Raw genomic sequence first — 23,871 nt, forward strand, 5'->3', positions numbered from 1 at the left:
ACAGGCTGGACTGTGGTGTCCTCTGCCCTGGGCGTACAGCTCTAACCCGTGGTGTCTTGATCTTAATCCTGGCACAACTGCTATTCTCTGGATGCCCACTCTACCACAAGGAGGTTTATGGGAATTTCAGTCCAGCAAAAGGGTCATCACTGGGGACATGGTAACTTTCCTTTTGGTGGCAGTTTTGCCTGAGAGCAAAATCAGACGTCCCAGCATTTAGCCTGAAAAATGGTGAGGAACATATCCCATCAGCAAGGGGAGTGAGACACTGGGATTGTAAGCACCCCATGCTGATGTATCAAGACAAAAATACAGCTTGTAAATCCTTCATTTATGAACACTGGAAATGCTTTATTTACATGCTGCCACACAAAAAAAGGTGAAGAAAACCTGTGCAGGCTCAGCACTGTCCGCGGGAGCCCGGCAGAAAGCTGTGTTAGCCCAAGTGCTGGTACTCAGCATGCTGTTAGTGCTGGTGGGGCTCCCTACCAGAGCAGAAAGCTTTTGTCTCTTCTTGTGCACATGAGCCACTGTCCACTTAACTCTGAAAGAACTGTCATTCATCGGGTTTCACCCATGGTTCATGGCAGGTGCTCCTTGCCACCTCTGAACCTGCGTCTCACATTTTCCTGCTGCCAAAGGCATCAAGAGTCAGTAGTGGAAAACTCTTGGGATTTTCCAGACTTCTTCCCTGAGGCCTGACATCCCATAACAAACCTCTCCTCTGGTTCAAGACAGTGGTGATCTTTGATGCAGACCACTGTTGCACCCTGTGCAGTGCTGGGTCTTCTCACCCACATTGGCCCTAGATGCCCCATCACCTGCTGCTCTTACCAGACTGCTCAGTTTTTCTATGTATATCTGGATTTCTAAGCACTAAAAGCAGGTTTCAAAGTTGTGTAGACACATGCAATTATGATGAACATTAAGGCAGAGATGTAGGGTCGCTTACATGTTCTTTCTGACATTTGAAATCAAATATCTACAAGCAAGTTGTTGCGATGTGCCCAGCTACATGTACACAAGCTGCTTGTCACCTGCCCAGTGGCCCATGCTGATGGAAAAGGGGAAGACTTAGGTCTTAAGAAAGAGAAGCCTTTCAGGTATCATCTCAGACACATACAAGACTTTCAGTTAGAAGCCTTTGGTTTAGGGTCAGTATTTTCACTCTGGAAGCATAATTAGGTGATACTTTCCCCTTATTGCTTTTATTTGTCACCCCTTTGCTTCATTGGAGCACCTAATTTCTAAAGGTATGAAATGCTTAGCTTTATACCCCAGATAAGATAAGTGGTATTGCTCCTGGGGACAGGTTAGGAAACACTGACAGAGAAGGCAGGGGACTTGGCCAAGGTCAAAAACAAGGTCTGTGCTAAACCAGGGTAGTGCAGTACCTAGATCCCAGGCACTTACTTTTGTGCTTTAAGCTGTGATCAGCATCATTTCTGGAGAACATTTTTATCTGCATGCCAGAGAGATCATCCGATGATTTCTGAGCACCTGCTGTCTTGGGTATATGCCCTTCACTGAGGGGTTTAGGCTCAGATTCATAACTGTAACGTGATGAAGATGGACTAGCCAGCTCAGCTGCAGTACCTGCCTGTTTCTGTATGCTGATCCTGTTCTCTCTTACTGCACTAAGCTAAAGTGGATCATCTCTCCTCCCCTGTGGACTTAGACGTCACACACGTGTGAGTTACTGCAGATGAGCTGATGTCAGGTAACTGGAAAAGCTGTGAACTGGCTCACATGCTTGAGCTCCGATTGTTTCATGATAGCTGGGATGTTTCAAGTTACATGTGAGTCTTGCAACCATTATCAATTTATGGAAAATTCAGCTTTCTTTGTCAATATATTTATGACCAGGTAAAGAGACTATAAGCACAGCCTGACGAAATTGGGTTTGTATTACGTAGAAAAGCCCCACAGAAAGCAGAGGCAGGCAGCGGCTCCCAGGGCAGCTCCTGTGTCCCATTAAGCACAATCCACCCCAGCGTCCTCCTGGTGGGAGCAGTTGTTCACACCCCAGTCAGGCTTTGAGCAGTCGAAAATTGTACGTTCATTCCCACTGCAATTCACATCATCAAGCCAAATTGGTCCAGTGCCTTTGGAAGATGGATTGAACAAAGAAACAAACAAAAAACTGTTGGACTAAAGGAAGAGGAATATGCATCTTTTTCTAAAGGGATCCCTGGGGATGGCAGGTATGTGCTGGGCTGCACAGTTGGCTTGTTGGAAGTCAAGCCTTTGGGTACAGCTCAAGCACTTGCCACGCAGCTCCCTCATCCCAAGGGGAATGAGCTGCCTCTGAGGAGATCCTCCTTGTTCTCCTGCTGCTCACATACAGGACCTTGCTGTGGTGCTTTCTAGGTGTGTGTAACCTCCCATGCCAGGCCTGGGGAGGTGGAAGGCTGCTGTGGACTCTCACCTGCTGTGGCTGTGAAGGCAGAGACTGCACGGCTGTATCCCAACATTCGGCAGACCACAGTGGCATCTAGGGTGCTCCAGCCATCATCACATATGGTTCCCCAGGACCCTTGGTGAAAGATTTCCACGCGGCCCCTTCTGCCCCCTTCCGCAATTCGTATAAGATGATTGAAGTTGCCTGAGAGTTCAGAGGAGAGGAAAATAACTCTACTGGTCACAAAGGCAAGAGGGAAAAAAACACTTTGGAAGACAGAAACAGTGACAGGCCAAACTTGATGAATGTTCCCATCTCCATAGCTATAGCCAAAGTGGGACCAGAAGTTACTGGTAGCTCAAAACTGAACAATTCAAGACCCTCTCCTGGGTCTGGAGACACCAGGCTGCATCTCAGAGCATGGGCCTCTTGGTTCTGGTAGCTGTGCTGCAGGTTAATCAGTGTGTATGGGGTGGGGATGCTGGTCCTCATCTCAGCTTCGTTGCCAAAAGGCAAGTGAGAGAAGAAGAAATAAAAGTCCAGTACCTTCTCCCTTTTCACCTTTGCTCCCTTTTGCTCCTGAGGAACCTGTTCCAAATAAAAAAGCAAATATTTAACAGCTGTTTGAGGAAAAATCCAGTTATTCACTTTTTCTGAATAACTGGATTATTCAGAGATATGAAGGCTCCAGCCCTTTGTGGAATGGACCCCTTGAAGTGATTAAGGGCATGTAAAAGAAACATGGTAAGAAAAGTAGGATAATATACAGCAAAGCCTTCCTAACTTGTGACCCCCAAAAAAGGGCCACTTGCAAAATCCCATCCACTCATCTGTGGGAAATGTGTATTATTCCCACTACTACCTGTAAAATGACATCTCAAACAGCCTTTGGGCTCTACCTTCCATAGCCATAGTATCTCCCAAAGTACTTGCAGAAAGATCTGTGTCATGGGGTTTGCTCTCCAGATGCTGCCACGAGACAGCAGAAAGCGATTTCCAACAGTCCCCACATTTCTGTGTAGCATCCTGGTCTTGAGAGCAGGGGTGTTTGAAAAAACCCAGTGAGCTCTTCCCCCAAAAGCTATCTTCACAAACCACACATTGGTGTCTCCTTCTAGAGACCAGGAGATGAGACCCACCCAGAGGGCTCTTGCCAGGCTGGGGTCACCCCAATTACACTTTTCCCCCCCTGCCAAGGCAAAGCTCCAGAAGAGGAGTGTGTTCAGGAGCCCCACAGAGGTTCTAGTTTATTTTATTTCTGAGGACTCTCATACTGTTCTGTGTGAACAATTAAAAGAAAAAGCATCTGGAATACTGGTTGCTTCCTATGCCCTGTTGTAACTACTGGTCTGGGTATTTTTTTACTACATCTTTTAAAGTTTTTGGAAGAATTCCGTATTGGGAAGGGAGGTGGGTAAAGATTGGAAGTAACTGTAGTGTTGGCCCTTTTGAACTATTTTTGTGTCTGCAGTTAGTGAGGCATAGTTAAATAGCCCTGGTGTTTCCGATTTGGTGTTCCTGACTGCCACATTTGCATGGGATTTATCCCAGCGGTGTGGTATGCTGCAATATGTCTCTGTACAAAGCAAAAGGGAACATGGACTTTTCCCGTTTTCTGTGAGATTGGGGATTTGAAAAAATCTCATGCATCTGTTTACTTGCATGTCTTTTAGCATGGCACCCAAGGTGTAAACGTAATACTCTGCACAGTCATATCCTGGGAAAGACTGACCTGGCTGTTGATTTCCTCCAAATAAGTTCTGTAAACAACCCCAGCACAGCTTGTGCCCGTCTGTGATGTACAGCCCCAAACCCAAATGCACCATCAGCTCCAGAGATCCCGTGGCAAACAGCCTTACCAGAGGATCCACGCTCTCCCTTGGCTCCTTTTACTCCTGGTTCTCCTTTTGGACCCTGAATGCCATAATCACCCTTGCTTCCTTTGTAACCAGGTGTGCCTGGGATACCTGGGTGGAAAGCAAGAAAGTCATTGTCTTTGTCCCTTCCATTTCACATGGATACAGGGAAGTGGAATGTGGCATTTAAAGTGCTTTGTGTCATCATAATAAGTCATGTTGTCAAACAAGGGTTTACCTGGCAGGCCCTGGTCTCCCTTTTCTCCAGCTGGCCCTGGAAAACCTAAGATCATCAAAAAAAAAAAAAAAAACCACAAAACGGAAATTTATGAAACAGGTATTTCTACATTTATAAAATTTTATGCAAACTAGTATTTATGATGGATTCCAGCTCATCTAGTATAGCTGTCTACACTATAGGCATTATTTCTGAAGTGAGTGTCTTGTTTCCTGTTACAGTCAGGGCAGACCTTGTCAATAAAGAAAATACAGGCAGCAGAGAACGTCTTCTCCTGAAGCAGAGCATCTTCTGGTCATTTATTTCATATCCTAAACTCCACTGATATGTTAAAGGCCTTCTCTCCAGGTGGGTCTTCACTGACCCTATAGAGAGCCTAGATATGTACATTTAGGTGCATCAGACATACGCAAGCATATAATGTTGGGACATGTCACTCCCATCCCTATCATTTAGGTATCCATGAATGCAGAAGGGTGCAGCACTTGGACCTTTGTCAGCTCCTGATGGAGATAAAAGGTTGCATGCACTAAATAAATTCAGGGTTAAAAAGGTTGATTCAAGAGCACAGACGCACCAGAATAGGCTTGTACTGCAGAATGTCACCCTGTCATTTAGGTGCCTGGGACAGAGAGGTGGCCTTCTTTAGATGGAGGATCAAAGAAAAGGCCTGGGTTGTGCACTCTAAGTTGGCCCCTGAAGATATCTCTTCCTGCAGTGCTACAGAGGAGGCCAGGACAGATGTTTGCTAGTGAATGCCCTTCCCCATCAGATTTACAGCCAGTAAAATTTGTCTTTAGCTGCAGGGTAGGGAGGTGGTTGTGTGGTTCATCTTAAACTGCTGCTTTGTTTGTGTGTTTTCTATTTATAAAAAAATGCAGGCAACAATACCTCCTTATGCATGTTGCAGGTGGTAGAAATGAGCAATGAGCAGCTACCCACCCACCCCACCCCCGCCGCCATCTGGCAGAGGCCCAGGCCCACCATGGCCTCCTGGGATGTGTTGGGGCTCCAAGAACAGGACTCAACAAGTCTCCTTGCTGTTGCAGATCCCTTTCCAGTGTCTGCATGATGTGTGTTGTTGACCCCAGACCTGTTTTATTCTCCTTTACCTGGTAATCCTTTCTCCCCCTTTTCACCTCTGGGTCCTGCAGTGCCTGATGTTCCTAAAATTAAAAACAAATCGGTATGGGAGAAGCCATCACACAAAGCAAGGCTGGAGTAGGAGGTCGGTGAGTTACAGCTTTGAGTAGCGTTGTACCTGGACTACCCCTGGGCCCGGGGTCCCCCTTCTCCCCTTTCTGACCAGATGCGCCTCCGGGGCCAGGCATTCCCACAGGTCCAGGTTGTCCAGTTGCACCTTGAGATTGAGCAAAAGCAGCACACGTGAAATGCAACACAACCTATGCAAAGCAAGGGTGCTTAGGGACATGGTTTAGTGGCGGGCTTGGTAGTCCTGGGTTAACAGTTGGACTTGATGATCTCAGAGGTCTTTTCCAACCTCACTGATTGATTCTATGATTCTATGATATGAAGGAAAAAAAAAGACAGATATCTCAGTCACCAGCCCCTGGACTGTGCAGACTGAGCTGACCTTATAAAGGCAAAATAAACGCTGGGTGTCCAAATCGCAATCCTCCCCGGTAGTGCTGATCTTAGCAGTGCAGTGAGTAATGGTCTGGAGTGAAAGGCTGTACGGACCCAGGGCCTTGCAGACTGTCAGCCTTGAGAGCCACAAGCGCTTCCTAAAAGCTGCCAGTTTCTGCCTTTGTGTGTGCACATGTCAGGGAGGAGGACATGGCCCTCCATGGTACAGGACCCTTCTCTCCCTCTCATTCTTCTGCACAGTGAGTGGGTCAGATGAGACAGCCAAGGCTGCACAACATTGGCACGGTTTCTCCACCTCATCATCATCTTCTCCTCCCCATGCTGCGATCTAGCCCAGCTTTGATTTTCCTTCTCATGAAGCACCATCTAAAAGGGATTGGTGTCATACCTCTAGAAGAAACTGCATCTTCTGTATTGCTTACCTGCCTCTCCTTTCTGCCCAGGACGTCCAGGCTCCCCCGCGTTCCCTGTAACAACACCCCAGCATCAGTGCTAACGAGGCTTAGCCAAGCGCTTCAGCTAGGGCAGCCCTGCCCCACAGCACGCGTGTGCTGGCGGTGGGTCACGCTGTGTCCTCTGCACTTACCATTGACACCCGGCAGTCCTGGGACCCCCTGCTGTCCCTGAGGACCCATGAATCCACGGGGCCCGGGGTATCCCATACTGCCTGCTTCACCCTTCTGTCCTTGGGGACCTATCAAACAGCACAGCACACATGCATAAATTATTTCTTTTAAAAAGCAGATTTTTTTTAAAAAGGCAGCCAGGGCAGCACCTCAGCCTAGTAACAGAGTTTGGCCTCACATCTGCATTTACCATTCCCATAAAGCTGTAGAGAAGGACAGGGCTGGATACCATCTGAAGAGTCGGCCTGAGCCACCTCCGGCTCTGCCAGACTGTCTGGCCAGATGTTTGTCTGACCTGCTGTTAAAGACCTGTGGTGGTGCCATGACACCTCCCCAGTCTATCCTCTAAACTACCCCTACCATTAGAATGTTTTCTTCTCGAGTTAAATATCCCTTGTTGCAGTCTAAACCCTTCCCTTCTAGCCACGGTGGAGGTGGAGGACAGTGTGTTCCACTTCTGTGCTTCCAGGGAATCACCACATCTCCCCTTACCCTTCTCCTCTCTGGACAAGAGATCGGCATGCACCAAAAGAGCTGAGTTACTTGAAAGTGCTTCATTGGAAGACTGACATCTCCTTCATCTTCCTGCTCCAGAATTATCCCAAAGCCCTCACCTTTCAGTATTCCTCCGACTTTCACTTTTCTCTTCTGGGGCAACTTATGCTAATGAGCGCACTGGAGCATATGGGATCTGATGGAATGTCTGGGGAAGCTCTAACCAACACGTTCAACTTCCCTCCCTGGTCTGCACCACATACATCTTCTGGTTTCTTTTGCTACCCTGCTTTCAGCCTTTCCTCTTGGGTGCAGCCCCTGGGAGACCACTAACAGCTGTCCAGGAGATGCCCACTAATGCACGTCATGTGGGAAAAGCATGGTGCGTAACTCTTCTGCTTAAGGTGTACAAAAATCAGGCTTATCTAAGATACAAAGTTCTCAGGAACAGGTTTTACTAAAGTAAGGGCTAACACATCCACATGCTTGTCCATATAAATTATATTGTAATATTTTATACCATGAAAATCCTACTGCAAACATCGCTGCTGTAATCTGGGATAGGCTGATAATTGAATACCTGTGGCTTTTGTTAGACAAAGGTCACTCTATAAAGAGACTTCCAAGGTGCAGAGTCAACATTTGTTACGTCCCCCTCCCCCGGACCTCCTCTGGGAGCTTTGCTGGAGCGTGACATGAAATGAAACCCCTTCAGATCAGATCAAGTGTCCTGTTCATCCAGCTCCCTCACTGGCAAACCATACTCAGGGCTGCCTGGATTTTCATGAAACACTGACCTACGAAGACTTCTTCTGGGGTTTGAAGTAGAATGAGTTTGAACAGGAATACATGGGAGAATCTTTCAAATGTTGCGATAGTGAAGAAGCCTTACCTGCAAGCCCCACCTCTCCTTTCTCTCCTCTCACTCCTGGTTCACCACTTGGGCCAGCAGGACCAGGATGTACTCTGCTCCCCTTCTCATCCAGCAGTTCATGGAAGCCAGCAAGGACAACACCACTTTGCTGATGCTTCGTTGGGTGTTGTCCCTAGTGAATGCCAGCAGCAGGCCACGCAGCTCAGCCGCGAGCATGAGCCAAACTCCACTCTCCATGCACTTGAGGGTGATGCTGGTGGCAGTGGGGAACTGGCCCACCACAACCGGTGCATGTTGACTTTTAAAATAAGATTTTTTTCCAGCTAAGTTTTGCTTTTGTTCACATTAGTTTTACATAGGCTTATTTCCTTCAACTCCAATGACATTCCTACTGACTTACACCTTGACTGAGGATAAGATTGCCCATAAAATCATCCATAAAGCCACTTTATGTTCATCCACAGAAGTAATTCAGGTGTCAGAAAAGCCTTACCTTGGATTCCTTGGTCTCCCTTTGTCCCTGGTAGTCCCTGTAGCCCTGAGATGTAAAATACATATATCAGCTGACACACCTCATCTATTCACAGTAATGACTGAGAAGAAGAGATGAATTTTTTAATCAGCTGTTGTGCATGCGCCTTTGGTCACCACTGAGGCCAGTTTTCAGCTGGCAGAGACGAGCACAACTGCTTGGGGGAAGTCCGTGGAGCTCGGCTGAGTGTGTGGCTGGGCAGAGGCCAGCTGTCCCCCAGCCAAGCCCAGCTCGTGGGGACCTTTGGGGTGATCTTTCCTGAAAATGCACTGAACTATTGGGCTTTGATGTATAGTAACAGTACTTGGCCAGAGGTGCTGTTTTAGTGGTGTAAGTGCAGCCAGGAAGATATGAAAACATGGTTTTTTAGAAGCGTATTAATATTTTTTTTTTCTTCAGAAAAGCTCATTAGTGTAGCCAAGAACTAGGGATGGATGAGATACAGACCTGGCCTAAAAAGGGTTGTATATTAGGTCACCATCACAGGGTTATAGAAACTGGTTTCTCTGGACATCACCTAGTCCAACCTCTGCTCAAAGTGGAGCCAACGTTAGAGCAGGACTTGCTGCATCCTCACAGTCTGTAGACATTTATCTCCTGCAGTGGGTGTAGTTCTACCCAAAACCCCCAGGTACCCAGGGCAGCAGCTCATGCAACACTGTTGAGGGCAGCACTTGCACCCAGCTCATTCCTGGATCTGTGTGGTCATTTCCCCAGGGACAGGGTGCGCAAGGTCACAAATCTGTCACTGTTATATATGCTGTTCAGCTGGGGCCCTATAGAGCAGGGACTGGGGAGGTCTCCTTGAGTTGTCCTCAAGTGAGCTGAACAGCTGGATTTGCTATGTCCAGGGCAGATAGCCCAGCTATCCATGGGACACAGGATGCACATAAACCCCTTGACTGTTCCTCTCTTGTCTCACATGGAGATTTGGGATGGTTATTGCACCTAATGACCAGGTACAGCTCCACCATTGCCCCTGAGCTTTTCTGGTGGGGCAGCAATAAGGAGGGAGAACCAAAATGCTTCTCCATTGTGGTCACTGGCTTCTGTGGGAGCACTCGGGCAAGATGGGGCTCCCAGGGGATCAGTCAAAAGGTGCAGCAGGTCTCCTCATAGCCAGAGCACTAGGTGCCTGCACATTAAGTAAGATCTGGATCTAGAGACTGAAATTCTAAATCCTCACTTCGGGTCTCTTCAGGGAAGAAAAGAGAAAGAGGAGAAGAGGAAAAGAGAAAATGTTGCTTACAGCTCATTTACTGACATACCTGGTGGGCCAGGATCTCCTACGCGTCCAGGAGGCCCTGAAATAAATATGTAATGGATATTTTTCAGTAGTCATCACTCAGTGAGGAATGTACCAGTATAGGGTTGATAGGCTCGAGGTCTGGGCTGAAGACACCACCCTTTCGGTGGGTACCCAGAGCTCAAGTCTACAAGTAACAGGAGGGGAGAGCAGCCCGGAGCTGCATGTGCAGCTGCAGTGGGATCCAGGGGGGCTGCACAGGGCTGTGCTCCAGCTTCTCCAGGTGTGTCCTGCTCCCTGGCCAATGCTTCTGGAGCCAGTGTCCAACCCTGGCGACTGGGGTATCACTGACTGACAGCAAGTCCAAATCTTGTCCTAGTTATTTGTTCATCTGAACTAGGGGTTCAGCCCAGCTTTGTCAGTGGTGCAGAGGAACCGGCTCTCCCCACTGTACAGCCAGCATGGAGAAGTGGAACCATACCTGCAACCAGGGTGATGTTGTTCATCATCATCATCAGGTTTTCATTGCTGCTTTTAATTATGGTGATTTCCTCTTCTAAGCTTCTCCTCCAGTTTTCTTCATGCCCCATGTGCTTCTCTGCAGAGTTTCTTTCCAAAAGCAGTTTGTTGGCAAAGGAGCTTTCCAGAATCTTTTCTGTATAGGAGGTATTTTGTTCTTGAAATTTCAGTATCTCTCTCTGCATCTTAAACACTGCGGAAACAAAAGACCCATGCAGTGAATATTCCTGGCCCAATCCAGCTGGGAAATGCCTGTTCAGCAGAGCAGCTCCTTGGCACCCATGGAGGACACCTGGGGTTAAACGTTAAACACCACCACTGTTCGACCCAGGGAGGTGGTTTTCAAGTATCAGTCCTTGCAGCAGCCAGGAGGACAGCCAGGAGTGCTTTTGCAAATGCAAAGCATATGCCAGGGGTGGGGGAATGGATCCTGCAGTGGCTGCTTTGCCTTGCAGCGTGCAGAGGAGTGTCTGTGCTCCCTTAGAGGTTTCCTGCCTGTGTGCTCGCCCCCGCTCCCCTGTGCCCCCACCCCCCACCCCAAGCACCCAGCAAAGCTGTCTTTGGATGTCCAGCCCACAGTAGGGTTGCAGCGTTACCTTGGTACGACAAAAGCCCCTGGCCGGCCGTCAGCAGCAGCAGGTAGGCGCTGAGGGCTGCCCGAGCACAGCATGTGGATGGCTTTCTTCGCCTTTGATGCTCTAAAATCCAACAGAAGTACCCAATCAGTAGGGCAGACATCCTCTCACGTCTCTCCCATTACGGATTCTGCTCGCTTCCAGCCATTTTAGGCTTGGCCACAATAAATGAGCAGTGCTTTCCAGCGATGGGGAGCAGCAAGGTCCCACCACGAGACTGCTGGCTCCTGCAGGCGAAGCAGGCTGCCTCCCTCTCACCTCGGCTTTGCACTACAATTCACCTGACCGTCTTTTCCTTAGCCAATTTAACCAGATCACTTCCATCAAGACTTAACCCAGCTTATAACAGTATGAACGCTTCAGTCCTCCCCTTTCTGCATCGATAAACTCCCTGTTCCCATAGCTTTTAGTTGTCCAAGGCTGCCATTCAAAGAGAGTTGCTCAAAGCACATGCCCTCTCCATCCAGAGCACCTCCTACTTGCAGTCCCAACAGTGATGCATGTATGCATTGAAACAAATGAAAAATCAATAATAAACTGAACTGCAGAACAAATGAAAACAAGTCATAACATTTAAAACAAATCTTCACCAGTAAGTCTGAAAGAAATAAACCGCTTTGTCAAATGTTGGCCTTTAGGGAGAAATAAGTATTTCAGAAGCATTAATAACTACTTCAGACATTCAGTAAGTTATCCTTAATTGAGTTTTTTTCAAAGTAATGTAATCAGGAGTTTAAAGTCTTAGTTTTAAAAAAAGTACAATGATTTAATTAGTTTTACAATAGAATGGTTTAGTCAGCAATGAAGTATTTATATTCAGCTAAAAATTCAAAAACTTACATTTTTTCATTGGATCTGGTTATTTCAGTATCTCAACTATTAAGACATGAAAGTTTTACTCAGTGAAATTCGGCATTTTCTAAAACAGGAAAAGAACTATTTTTTTCTGATGTTCAGCATCAGCTTTTGGCTAGAAAGGACATTTTCACATGCTTCTCTTTTTAAATGGCAGTTAATTTACTAGCAAATCACTCTAAAAAGCATTTAATATGCAGTATAAATACACTATTTCATTTTTATGTGCTGCTTTCTTCATAGACCAGATAAAATCCATATCAATCCATTTAATAAAAAGAAAACTTACCACTTATCTGAAAGGTTGTGGTAGCAGCTGAGGCAAACCCAATCTTGTCTGAAAGACTGAAAGTGTTCATATTACTTGAATTTCCATTCTCCCCGTAACTGTCATTAATCGTCATGACAAATTTCTGGTGGCTAACCTAAAGCCTTGTCAGATTGTGGACAATAAAGAACTGAAGGGACTTCCTATCTGCCTCCTGATTTGATATGCTTTCTGATATGCTTTTCCTATCTGCTCAGTTTTTATAGACTTGTGAGAACTTGTGGTAATTTGAATAGTTCCTCAAAAAATCCCACAGCTAAGAAGTTCAGATGCTCTTGTGTGCTTGCTTGGGGACACCGTGTCCACAGAGCCTCCAGCAGGATCCTGCAAGAGGTTTAACCCTGAGTTATTCAACATTTCTGCACTTTAGCAGGGTCAGGCATGAGGTGGCCACTTTGCTCCTCACATGAGTAGACCTCCTCACGTAGCCAAGAAGATCCCAGGTTCACTGCCAGCTTGGAGATCCATCCCCTGGGAGGGGAGATGAACTGTGTGGCTGTGAAAAACACCTGAACGTGCACCAAGATGACCCCTTAGTGGTGGTGCATGACTGAAATGCAAAGAAGGAAAGAATCAGAAGGAGCTGTAAAGAGAAGCAAATGACAGCAGGATGCGGAATTCAGCAGAATGCTGAAGTCCAAATGGATTTGGGAGGTAATGGAGAAGAGACCCTTGCAGGGTCCTTGCCGAGGCTCTCTACAACCCCTGCTTCCTCCCTGGCCCTTTTTCCACACTCACAGACACAGTTGCTAACACCTCACCACTTCTTTGCTGTAAAACTCACCCCTGCAGACCTCACCACAGCATTTGGCATTTTGGCATCTCCATTTGTGCCAGGATTTTGATTTTGCAAAGCAAAACAACTCACCCAAGCCCACGGATGAGAGCCGCCGGTAGGCACTGGGCAGAGCTCTCTGCAGCCACGCCACCGCCGCCACGCGCTGCCCTCTCTGAGATGCAGAGCTGTCCCCATCACACAGCTTTCTGCTGGGCTGCAAGTCCATGCTCATCTGTGGAGCTGCTGGGTCCTCCTCGCTTTGCATGGCCATGGAAGAAAGTGCAGAGTAAGCTTCAGGTAGACGTGAACTGGCAATCTACCCCCTGACAGCCTGGTGCAGGATGGAGCCTTCTGTTCTGCACCTGGCATATACATCGCTTAAAGGCTTAAACCAAAAATATGTGGGGATTTTTAAATCCACTTCTGCGTTCTCCTCTCAAATGTGCTTGTGTGCAGCTGTGACCTGGTTTGGCACCAGCAGGGAGGAAGAGGAAACCTCCGTTATCATATATTCTGTTACATGCTGCATAGGAATCGGGATGATTTGCTTCATTGTGAAGGGCTCAAATACCCCCTTGAATTAGGGTGGCTTGAGAGGTTGCCACCGATAGCTGAGTCATAGTAACTACCTGTGCATCCTCTCCCTTCGTGGCATTGCCTCCCCACTGGGGTAAGGGCTTGTATCCAGCCCAATTCTAACGGTTTGGGTGGTTCAGCTGACCACTCAGTCCAAGCCTAAAGCCATCTACTCTTGCTGGACCATGTGATGAGCTGGGTACAACTGCACTTGTGTTGCCAGGAGGATGTTTATAGGGCTGGATGTGATTCCGATGCACACAGAGAGCAGATTGCAGCAAAGAGGCTTTTAACAAGTTTTAAGCAAATCCATTTTATTTCAAAAGTATTAAAAAGAAGCTGGCAGCTTTAGTTTTCAAAAGTCCTTCTAAAAGGCAAAAGGTGCAATGAGGTCTTTGTGCCCTCCTTCCTTGAGAAAGGAGTTTGGGGTATGTTTTCCCACCTCTCATGGCCATGCTGTGGCCATGCCATTCTCAATGGCCCCGGTGGCATGGGTGCAAAAGCAGGGGTGGAGAGCCTCGATCTTGGCAGCCCTGGTCTGCACTGCTTCAGGGTTAAGAGTCCAGTTCTCCACTCAGCTGTTTTGGGATGGTCAATAGCAAAGACCTGATCCCACCCAACTTTGCCCACCAGCCGCAGCTGCCTACCCAGCTGCTCAGACTGAGTTCTGCCCTGGTTCCTAGCTGACGTGGCCCCATGCAGCTCCGTGTGCTGCCACATTCCCATCGGTCAGGGAAGCACCTGGCTGCCTCCGAGTGTCACGGCGTGTTTCCACCTGGATGTGCCTCTGCAAACAGGCGGCAGGTTTCTCTGTGTGCATGGTGCCCGGGCTCTCAGCCATGCCACATACATCAGAGATCATGCCCCAGCCTTTGGGCCTGCTCACTGCCGCTGCCCCCACCCTGCTTTCTGCTGTCTCGCATTTCCCGCTGCACCATCACTGACTGCAGCAATAGATTGACTCTGATTGTGCAACCGGGGTTACTAAATCAGAAAAAAAGAAAAGAAACTGATGATTCAGTGCAGTCTCCCTAGGTCGAGGGTTTGCTGAATAGTGGGGTTATTAATAGAATAGTAATTTACAGCACATTATGGGGCATGTCTGCTTGGATCATCAGCCTCATCCTCCAGGCTCCCTGCTGGGAAGCCCTGGTCCCTCTCCCTCCTGCTGCTGATCCTGCCTCCCCTGAAATGCTCTGACGACATCTCAGGGAAGAGCCTGAAGTCCTCCAGCTCATCTCTTTCCTTCCTACACTCTGACACTGGTGGCTCATGCCAGTCAGAAGGTGCTCCTCACGCTCTTCTTGCAAAAGTGCACCACATCTCCACCAAGTTTGATACACAGACCACAGCCACCTTGAAGTCACGGGTCTAGGGATAACTGCTGGTGGAAGGAAAAGGAAGTGCCTGGTCCCTGGCCATCCCCACTACCTTTCCCGTCTCCTTTCACCACCGTTGTCAGCTGCAGGCATTTATCACCACCAAAAGCTCACGGCAGAGCAAAGAGACAGAACACCAAACTCCAGCCTGGCATTAGATAAACACAGTGGTTTCCAGCAGTGATACTGCCAGGGAGCTTGAACAGGTGTTAGCCTCTTCAGAAAAGCATTCATCCTAAAAAAACTGCAGTTGGGATTTTTGAAAAGTTGAGGGGGTTTTCTCAGATGAGAAAATGTCTTAGCTCAGAGGTGTTTCTCCATTTGTTTACAAGACAGTAATCTTTCCAAACTCATCTATTTGATTGCAGACTGTCTTAGGCATAAATGGGCAAAATTCAGGGGGCTTTTGTGCCCCTCCAAGGACAAGGATAAGAAGAGCTGATGGGACAAACAAGCCCCATGTTGGGTAAGCCAGGGCGGCAACCTCCACCATTTCTGCTGTTGCCTCTAGCCTGAAGTGAGATTGGCAGTCAGAAAGGGTGACTCTACCTCTTATCCCAACACCTGAACTCGTGTTTCTGCAGATAGGCTTCAAAAAACCAGAAAGTGGCCCTTTCTACAAACCACACTGCTCTCCCACAGAAACAAGTAGTCATGGTTTGACCTGGGACAGCCCATAAACGCACACCACAAAGCCATCAGTGACCAGAGCTGCACAACTGCCTCTGCAGTGGTAGGTTTGTTTGTAAACTAGCTTGGGTGGTTTTTCCTATTTCCCCTGATTTTTCTGTCTTTTCTCTTTCTGGAATGAACAAGGTTGGTGACTTTTGACATCCCAGTCAGTTCTTGTGGTGGATTGACCCTGACCATCAGCCAAACATCCACTCAGCTGCTCACTCCGTTCTGTCTCCCCAGAGATGAGGCGAAAATAGAAGGAAGGTGAGAAGTCTCATGGGTCAATATAGTGACAGTTTGACATGGAAAGCAAAAGCTGCACTTGCAAGCAAAGCAGAAAGAGGAATTCATTCTCTTCTTCCCATCAGCAGGCAGATAGGCAGCTACTTCCTGGGAAGCAGGGCCACAGCACGCGTGATGGTTGTTTGGTCTGACTAATGCACTAACCACAAACATCTCCCCTTCCTCCTTCTTTCCTTGAACTTCTGTTCCCAAGCTTGATGTGATATGGTATGAAACATCCCTGTGGTCAGTTTGAGTCAGCTGCCTGGGCTGTGTCCCTTCCTAGCCTCTTGCCCACCCTCAGCCTACTCAGAGCCTCAACGCTGTGCGAGCACTGCTCACCAACAGCCAAAGCGTCAGGGTGTAACCAACACTGTTTCAGCCTCAAATCCGAAGCACAACACTGTACTGTGTTGGAATGTTACATCCATCCCAGTCAAATCCAGTATAGCTGTCCAGTATGATGGTGTTTATGCTAAAATGCCTTGTTCTCCCCAAGGAAGGACCGGTGACTTCGAAGCCCATGGACATAGGGAGGCACTGCTGAATTCACAGGATGCCAAAGCAGGCTGTGAGTGATCTGCCCGCTGGCAGCTCAAGGAGGTGCCAGATCTGGGGTCTCCCTTGTGAGTGTCACACTGACTGCCCAGCTCAGCCCTGGTCAGCACCCTCTGAAAAAAAGGATCCAGCTCTAAGGGCAAGAAATGATGTGGTACACGGACAGTTTCCATGCAGAAGAGGGACTGAGGCCAACACACAAGATCTAAACAACTGTGGTGCCTGCCAGGGCATTAAAACAAAGCTTGAGCTTGGACCTATATGGGAGTAGGGGCCTTGCCATGACACCCCCCGTGTCCCTGCACACCCGCAGCCATGCTCAGGGGGTCCAGCTGCTGCGGTAGCACCTGGGCACTCCTGGGACCGCGGAGAAACACTTGTGCTAAAGCAATAAAATCCTCAGCACTGCCTGGCTGACATTTCTCCTTTCTAGCTTGATGTGTTTCTTGGCTTTGTTGTAGAGATTGAAACCAGATTTTCTTTCCCTTCTATGAGTTATGTTAATTTGTGTTTCATCAGAACTTGCCTCTTCTCCTCCTTTTCTCACCCCCCCCCCCCCCCAACTTTAGGCTGGATCCAGCTGCACCATGAATTCAAGGAACCACCTGCAAAATATTTTAATGACTTCAACCTGCTCTTTGAGGTGAATTAATACCAGAGCAGCCTCCGCAGCATGGTGAAATAGTCAGGCTTGGCTAAGCAGGCCACCCTCGAAGCTGAAAAATATGTTCTGCAAGGCAGCTGCTCCTGACAGGCACCTCTGTTTTCCAGGTCCCCACAATGTCTTGCTCTTCATCTCAAAGACAGTTGTTCCCTATACAGGTAAGAGCTGATCCCAGCGATTGGATGTATTCCAAACCAACTTAGAAGCAGGAGGAATAATGAGATGTGCAAAAACCAGCTGCACAAAGAACGGGTTAGATCTGTTAATGGTCTTCCATAAACAGCACAATTACAGCTGAAGGGAGGCACCTCCCAGGGCTCGCTCTGCCTGGAGCTGCTCCGTGCTGCAGGGACACATCAGCTGCCCCCTAATGCTCCTCTGCTGGATTCCTTTGGTTCATCCCACACTTTAAACAAGGCCAGAAAGACTTCTCTAAGCACAGTTTATAGTGTAGCCATGTCCTCACTTTCCTCCATCCCTTGGGCTTTTAAAATCCCAGGTCATTTTGGATTTGCTAAGCAGCTGTAAGCCATGTCAAATGATGCTGCCAGTGCTGCTGTGGTCCCCTCTGCCCAGGTGTGTGCCCTACAACCAACCCAGCCAGGCAAGAAGGTCCTTAACCAACCCTCAGTTTTTTCCAGGAAAATTTCTTGGGTTATGTGAGGTTCAGGGTCATTGCAGTTTTAGATATTAAGCTAGGTAGTCAGCAGATCGTTCGGAAGGACGCTCCTAAAGGGGTTAATTATTGAGTATTGTCCTTGCACTGAGGCACATCCCAAATAATTGCCTGCACATCAATGTGTTACTCTATATTTATCTCAGAGTAAACAAATTAAGGAGCTAATACTTGGGCTTCCACTGAAGGATGCCACAGGATGGTTTGTTTCTGATAAGGTTTCTGGCCCAAATTTCCATGTCCTGAATGCTACTGGCAAACACTTCAGCTTGAAAAATCCATTAACCTGTAACCACCTCATGCCCCTTATTCAATGAATGCGGAGAGCAAACATGTGTGTGAGCAGCTATACACACAGATTTGAAACCATCACCGACAGCAGTCCATGCAGAATTAACTCAAAGCAACTGTCCTGTAAAACATATGTGCAGTGTTAGGCATTAAAGCTCGGTCCCTGAAAATGCTTCAGACTGCCCTGCATCTCGGTTTTCTGCTGTCCCTAGAGAGCAAGATCCAGCTCTGCCGTACAAATCACCTCCCATAATTGTTATTGTGACAGTGGGTGTTTCAGAGGCCCAAAGTCCTGGCTTTTTCCCTTGAATTTCCTTCCTTCATCACCTGCCCTCTTTTCTCATGTCCCTTTGCTGTCCTCCTGTGCAGCTTCTGCGGGTGCTGACATGACCGCGCTGCTCCTGTCTGCTCAGCGCAGCTCTGCAAAAACCCTAGATTCCCTTTTGGTGACTTTCCTGCTTGGCAGTGACAGCCACGCGTGGCTGAGCTTGCTCCATGTCCTGCTCAGAAATTATAAGCTTGAGTGTGAAATCCTCAGCATCAGTACAGGGTTGGAAAAGTGACAGAAAAGGAAAAGATGTCTTTAGTGGGAGCTTTATTGTCATCCCCCAAGGCATGACACCTACAAGAAACCACAGCCAGTTTGCAATCAGTGCACTACTGCCCACAGGTCTCACCTTTAGATCGGAGGGGTTATTTTCCCTTAGATATGGCAAATAACAGTTGCTATTTCTCCATTATGGTCTTTAACAATGATAACTGATTCTTGATTAATTCCTTTGATTCTCCCTTGTTTCTCACTATGAAGGTGTTTGCCTCAGGAAACATTCGAGGGAAAGGGATCAAGAAACCAGTGACGGATGGCGAGAGTGAAGATCCATTGGGGCAGAGCAGGGACCCTCATCAGCGTGGTGAGGGGCTGCGAGAGGACAGTGCAGTGGGTGCTGCTGGCTTAGCACCGCAGCCCTGCAGTGCTGGGAGCGGGTCGCTGTGTCTGGGCCACCAGTAAGGCTTGCCCTGTGTCATGGGTGGTGTGTGTTAGGGCTGCAGTGTCTGTGAAACATTTGGACTTGCCTTCTCACCTGCCAGTGACAAGCCAGTGCTCCTCATAGTTCACATTTGCTACTGCGCATGAAAGGCAAGTGTCATCACTGCTTCGCTCCCATGCAGAAACAAAAGCAAAGCCCTTGTTTGACATTCTCCTCTGAGCATCTTGCAAAACGGGCTAATGCTAATAGCAGGAGTGGCTTCAGCTGGTATCAAAAAAGCAAAGCAAATTTTTCTTTGCATGCTTTCAGATCCTTCATTTCTTTCTAAGAAACTAAGTGCAAGTGTCCAAAAGCCTGGAGAATTACACAATGTTCAGATCTTGCCAGTGGCTAACTTGCCCAAGGTGTGGGCAAGTCTTTCTAGGGAAAAAAAATTCTTTGGTACTGACCTTCAGGCTTCCGTGCCTTTTTCCATAGTCAACACACAGCTTCTTTTGGGAACTAGCTGGGAAATCCCTTCCTCCTGCTACACTGACAATGACAGATCAAGCAAAGCTGAAGCATTTTGATGAATAAAACTAGAATTTTCCCCACGGCCCTGACCATTGCCTAAATCCAGTTCCAACCTTTCCCATTAAACTGTGGGGTTTTTTAGGGGGGGGATTGCCTTTTTTTTTTTTCTGGGGCTTCATATGCCACCACCTCTGCATGTCCCCCACGTGTTGCCTAGGAAGATCGGTCCGTACAGCAGTGGTGGTGGGTGGTAGTGGCAGAGTGAAGAACAACCAAGTGCCATTGAAGGCTGGTTCAATACAGGGAAAGTAATCCCTGAAATCAAAAGAAGTATGGTTCTTAATGAATTCCCTCTGTTCTAACCACCAGGGAACCTGGCAGAGGCACAATTGAAGCAAAAACAAACACTGGAACTACACATGTATATGTACTTTAAAAGAAACAGACTGAAGAGGAAAGGGAGAAATCAGTTAGAAATAGGTTTTCATTATTGGTCAAATATTTAACTCTAGCCCAATAAATTAGTAAGATCGGCTTGTCATTATTTGCCTTTATTAATGAGCTAGATATCTTTAATTCAATGCAACACTCTTGACGGCATCAAGAAATTCTACATGGAAGCCACTGATTTACATTCACCGTTGTGTTCGAATGAGCTGAGCTGGTGAAAATGTCCCCGCTGTAGGTGGTTTAAGCTTCCCAAGGCGTGTGCAGATTTAGAGCCTCGTTCAGAGGGCATCGGTGCCAAACGGCCGCCTTTGGGACATGCCAGCAGTCTTCAGGTCAGGCAGGACTGGGGAGAGCCGTGAGAGGAGCTGCAGTCACTAAAGCAGAGCATTTCTGTGCCAGCTGTTGGGGTTGGTGGGGCAGGAGAGCTGGAGGACATTGGCTAGAAGATCCCTGGAGCTGTGGTGGTCCCCAAAGCCCTCCTCCTTGGTGCTCCTCAAAGCCACCTCCTCAGCAGAACTGGGGCCACGGAAGGACGTGACCGGTGGTGCCTCAGACACCCCTTCCTACTCTGTGAGGCTCCAGCAGAAGCCCTGGCTGACCCCACACCCATGTGTCAGGGCTGAAACGAAGGGGCCAGGCATGTGTGTGGGGCTTGGCGTGCCTGCCAGCGCCGGGCTGGGCGAGGGGCGAGAGGGGAGGTCAGCCCAGCTGGCGGGGGGCTGAGCCAGGCAGCCTGGCTCCCCTCCCAGCCACATCTGAAATGGATTTGCAGAGACCTCAGGAGGAGGCTTTGAGACTCTCTCCTCACCAGAAATCTTAGAAAGACACCGTGAAACATTAGAAATCCCGGTGTCCATAAAGCATGTGACAATTGCCGTGGGTTTCTGGCTATCACAATGTCTTTAATTAAATCGCACCAAGCAGGCAGGCTGATAAGCAGTTTTCATTGCAATGTGATTGTATAGCTGAGTGAATCGGACCAAGGTGCCACATGTTAATCATTACAGGATTTTGTCTGCACAACATCAGTCTTGCACAGATCTGCTTATGAAATCATACCTTTTCCATTAAACACAGTTTGAGTTTTGAAAGGGAATTCAGATTGGTTTGGCACGATCCTTTGTATAGGGCTAAGGAAACCTGGGAGAGATAGCCCTGCTTTAGGTAACGAAAAAAAATTAACCTGACTTCCCTTTTGTGGTGCATTGAAAAGTCTCTGCTTAAGGACTGTGGATTGATGGAGTGGCCTGAGGTGGGAAGAATATTAAAAAAGATGTCAACATGCCAATAAATGTGTGAGCCAGAAATAAATGTATTATTAGTCCGTCAAAGCAAGCTAAAGAAAAGTGTTCTTTTATGGAGGGAGACAGTCTGGTAGCTCACATCATTAAGGAAAAGAATGATCAAAGCAGAAATGAGCTCAAGTTTCCGAATGTCACCTCACCTTCAGAGTTCATTCCTTCAAGGGCCGGATATTTGATGAATAAGATCCAGGGGGGATCTCAACTCTACATAGAGACTTGGGTGTACATTTTTCTTTAACTGTCCACTGCTTTCCCTACATAGGCAACGTGAAGATCTGGATTAGAAGTGGCCTTTGAGAATTTGTCCTGAAACTTTTCCCCAGATCAACAAGAAGAACAGCAAAACCCTAAAGCAAAATGAAAAGAAAGTGGATCAAGGTCAATAGATTTCATTCTCCAGCTTGAGAGCGTGAAGATCCAGTCTAATGACAAACAGATGGAAAGTTAGGCACTGGTCTAAGCTGGCTGCCTTTTGCAAGAGCCGTAGGGCTTGGTCTACAGTGCAACATGTTTCTGGTGGAGATATGCTGGCTGCAGAGCAAAAAACCATCACACCTCTTCACAGAAAGCTGAGCCAAGAAAATGTTTGGTTTAGATCATGTTTTGTCAGCCTAGCAACATTGTTAGTAGAGATGATATAGCTCTGCTGGCAAAAAAAATCCTAAGTTGGTACATGCAAACATCTGATGTGATGTCTCCAGTGGCATGGCCTTACCGGCAGAGGATATATCATGCCAACAAGCTCTTCCCTGGTGGTCTGCATACAGCCTCTAGCTGGGGATGAGCCTGAGCAGCTGGTGGCAGAAAGACGGAGGACCCACACTGTACCTGGCTCTCAGCTCCGTCCCCCTGGTACCAACACAGGCAGGGGGACAGGAGGTGGTGTCTTTTGACTGGTTCGGCGTAGATAATGCCATCGGTGAGGATAAATCCTAATGTTTGCTGGCACATGAATGATATCCCTGGAAAGCTCTCCCGCACACCAGTGACCCAGCATGGGAAGGGGACAACAGTCAGCAGCGCATGGTGGGTGTTGCATTGTGTGGCCTCCACTCAAAGTTCAGGCTCTCAAGGCACCAGTAAGTGCCTTTGAGGTTTGTTTGTCACACACACACACACACACACAAAACCCCCAAAAACCAAAGAAAAAAAAAAGAGAAATATTAAAAAAAAAACACATGTAGAAATGTCTCCTGTGCTAAGAAATAAACACATCCCAGTCCTGTGGCAGTGCCCCGGGCTGGCAGCAAGCTCACATTACTTAATTATGATATGTTGCATATACCAAATAGCAGGGGACAACCCCCCTCCTTTATTCTCGCAGTCTAGCATGGCTGTGTCTGCCTCGCAGCTGTTCAGAGCACATATATCAACATATCTCAGCATCCCAGTGCAAGCTGAGGTGCTGGAGGTGCAACCCTGGAGAGAGAAGCTGCGACGGGGAAGTCCCAATTTTACCCTTAAACAGTACAGAACTGTCTTCTTCCTTTCACAGGCTGATTTCCTTCTCTTTAAATGCAAATTTGGTTATAGTTCTTTGCAGGTTTTTTCCTTTTACAGCACCAGCTGCCCTCTTGCCTCTGCACCACTCCTTCCCTGTCACCATCCCAGACCCAGGACCAGCTGCTGTACTGCTACCAGGCAGGATTATGTGGACAGTGAGGGAAAAAACGACAGGAAAATTCAACACCTCTGTGAAGTCCGCTCTTGTTCATCCCAGGAACACACTCCCGTTCTCCTGTCTTTATTTTCCCCGGTGAAAGTCTGTTACACTGCCCAGTTCTGTCCTGAGCTGGAGAGAGAGCAGAAAATCTCCAAACGCAGAATAATTTTTAAAAATACAATTATTTTTAAAAATACAGACTATTTGGTGAAAAAAAAAATATATGTCTTGCATTGACTGCTGAATCACAGAGTCGCACAGGGAAGAGCCTGGGAATATGCCCCCCAAGCCTGTGGTACCCAGAGCTGTGGCCACAGCGCCAGGCAGAGCCGGGGAAGATGCAGGTCTGGAGCACCAGGATAAAAACCCAACCGGGGAGCCCGGAAATGAGAGTTTGCTGGTGTTGCTTCTGCCTTTAATTAAGCTCATTGTCATTTTGGTCAACTCTCTCTCTCCTTCCCTCCCTCTCTCTGTCTTTTTGCCCTGAAAGTCTGTTCAGCAGACTGTTCCCAGCTCTCAAAGCTCAAATTTTAATTAAAGTCATTCAGTGGCTTTGAATGACTAACGACCTCTTATCAGGTATTGTGCTCCAAATAACAGGCAAATGACCTTCCCTCCTACACTTCATTAATACACTATTATTTTTTTACATCACCTGCCCTGCCAAGACCCTTCTTGCTTTAAAATAACATGAGAATAGAAAACCTCCTTGAAATACATTTTAGTTAGGTGCAGAGGGTACAAAGGTGCTGATGGATGAAGATGCACCTTTACAGGTGCACCTTGAAAAAATCTGGCTACAGAGGAGTATAGCTTGTAATCCTATTTTCAGCAAGGAAAAAGCAAATACTATTGGTTTT

General features: G+C 47.6%; 1 protein-coding gene across 3 annotated transcripts; it reads right to left on the bottom strand.

Moving 5' to 3' along the window:
- Positions 1-310: 310 nt before the first annotated feature.
- Positions 311-13,375, bottom strand: MARCO (macrophage receptor with collagenous structure). Of its 3 annotated transcripts, none has more exons than XM_080398639.1 (14): positions 13,082-13,375; positions 10,992-11,093; positions 10,358-10,588; positions 9,899-9,934; positions 8,592-8,636; positions 6,690-6,797; positions 6,526-6,570; positions 5,757-5,855; positions 5,608-5,661; positions 4,496-4,540; positions 4,261-4,368; positions 2,948-2,989; positions 2,429-2,605; positions 311-2,105 (listed from the first exon to the last, which is right to left on the bottom strand). In XM_080398639.1, exons 1-14 carry the CDS (start codon positions 13,260-13,262, stop codon positions 1,975-1,977), a joined length of 1,404 nt encoding a protein of 467 aa, XP_080254765.1. In that variant the 5' UTR covers positions 13,263-13,375; the 3' UTR covers positions 311-1,974. The 3 variants fall into 3 exon arrangements, with proteins under 3 accessions (XP_080254765.1, XP_080254767.1, XP_080254766.1); XM_080398641.1 differs by lacking the exon at positions 13,082-13,375 and adding an exon at positions 12,178-12,387; XM_080398640.1 differs by lacking the exon at positions 13,082-13,375 and adding an exon at positions 12,175-12,386.
- Positions 13,376-23,871: the final 10,496 nt, after the last annotated feature.

The sequence above is a fragment of the Falco punctatus genome (genome assembly GCF_963210335.1).
Source record: "Falco punctatus genome assembly, chromosome: 8".
Taxonomy (NCBI): domain Eukaryota; kingdom Metazoa; phylum Chordata; class Aves; order Falconiformes; family Falconidae; genus Falco; species Falco punctatus.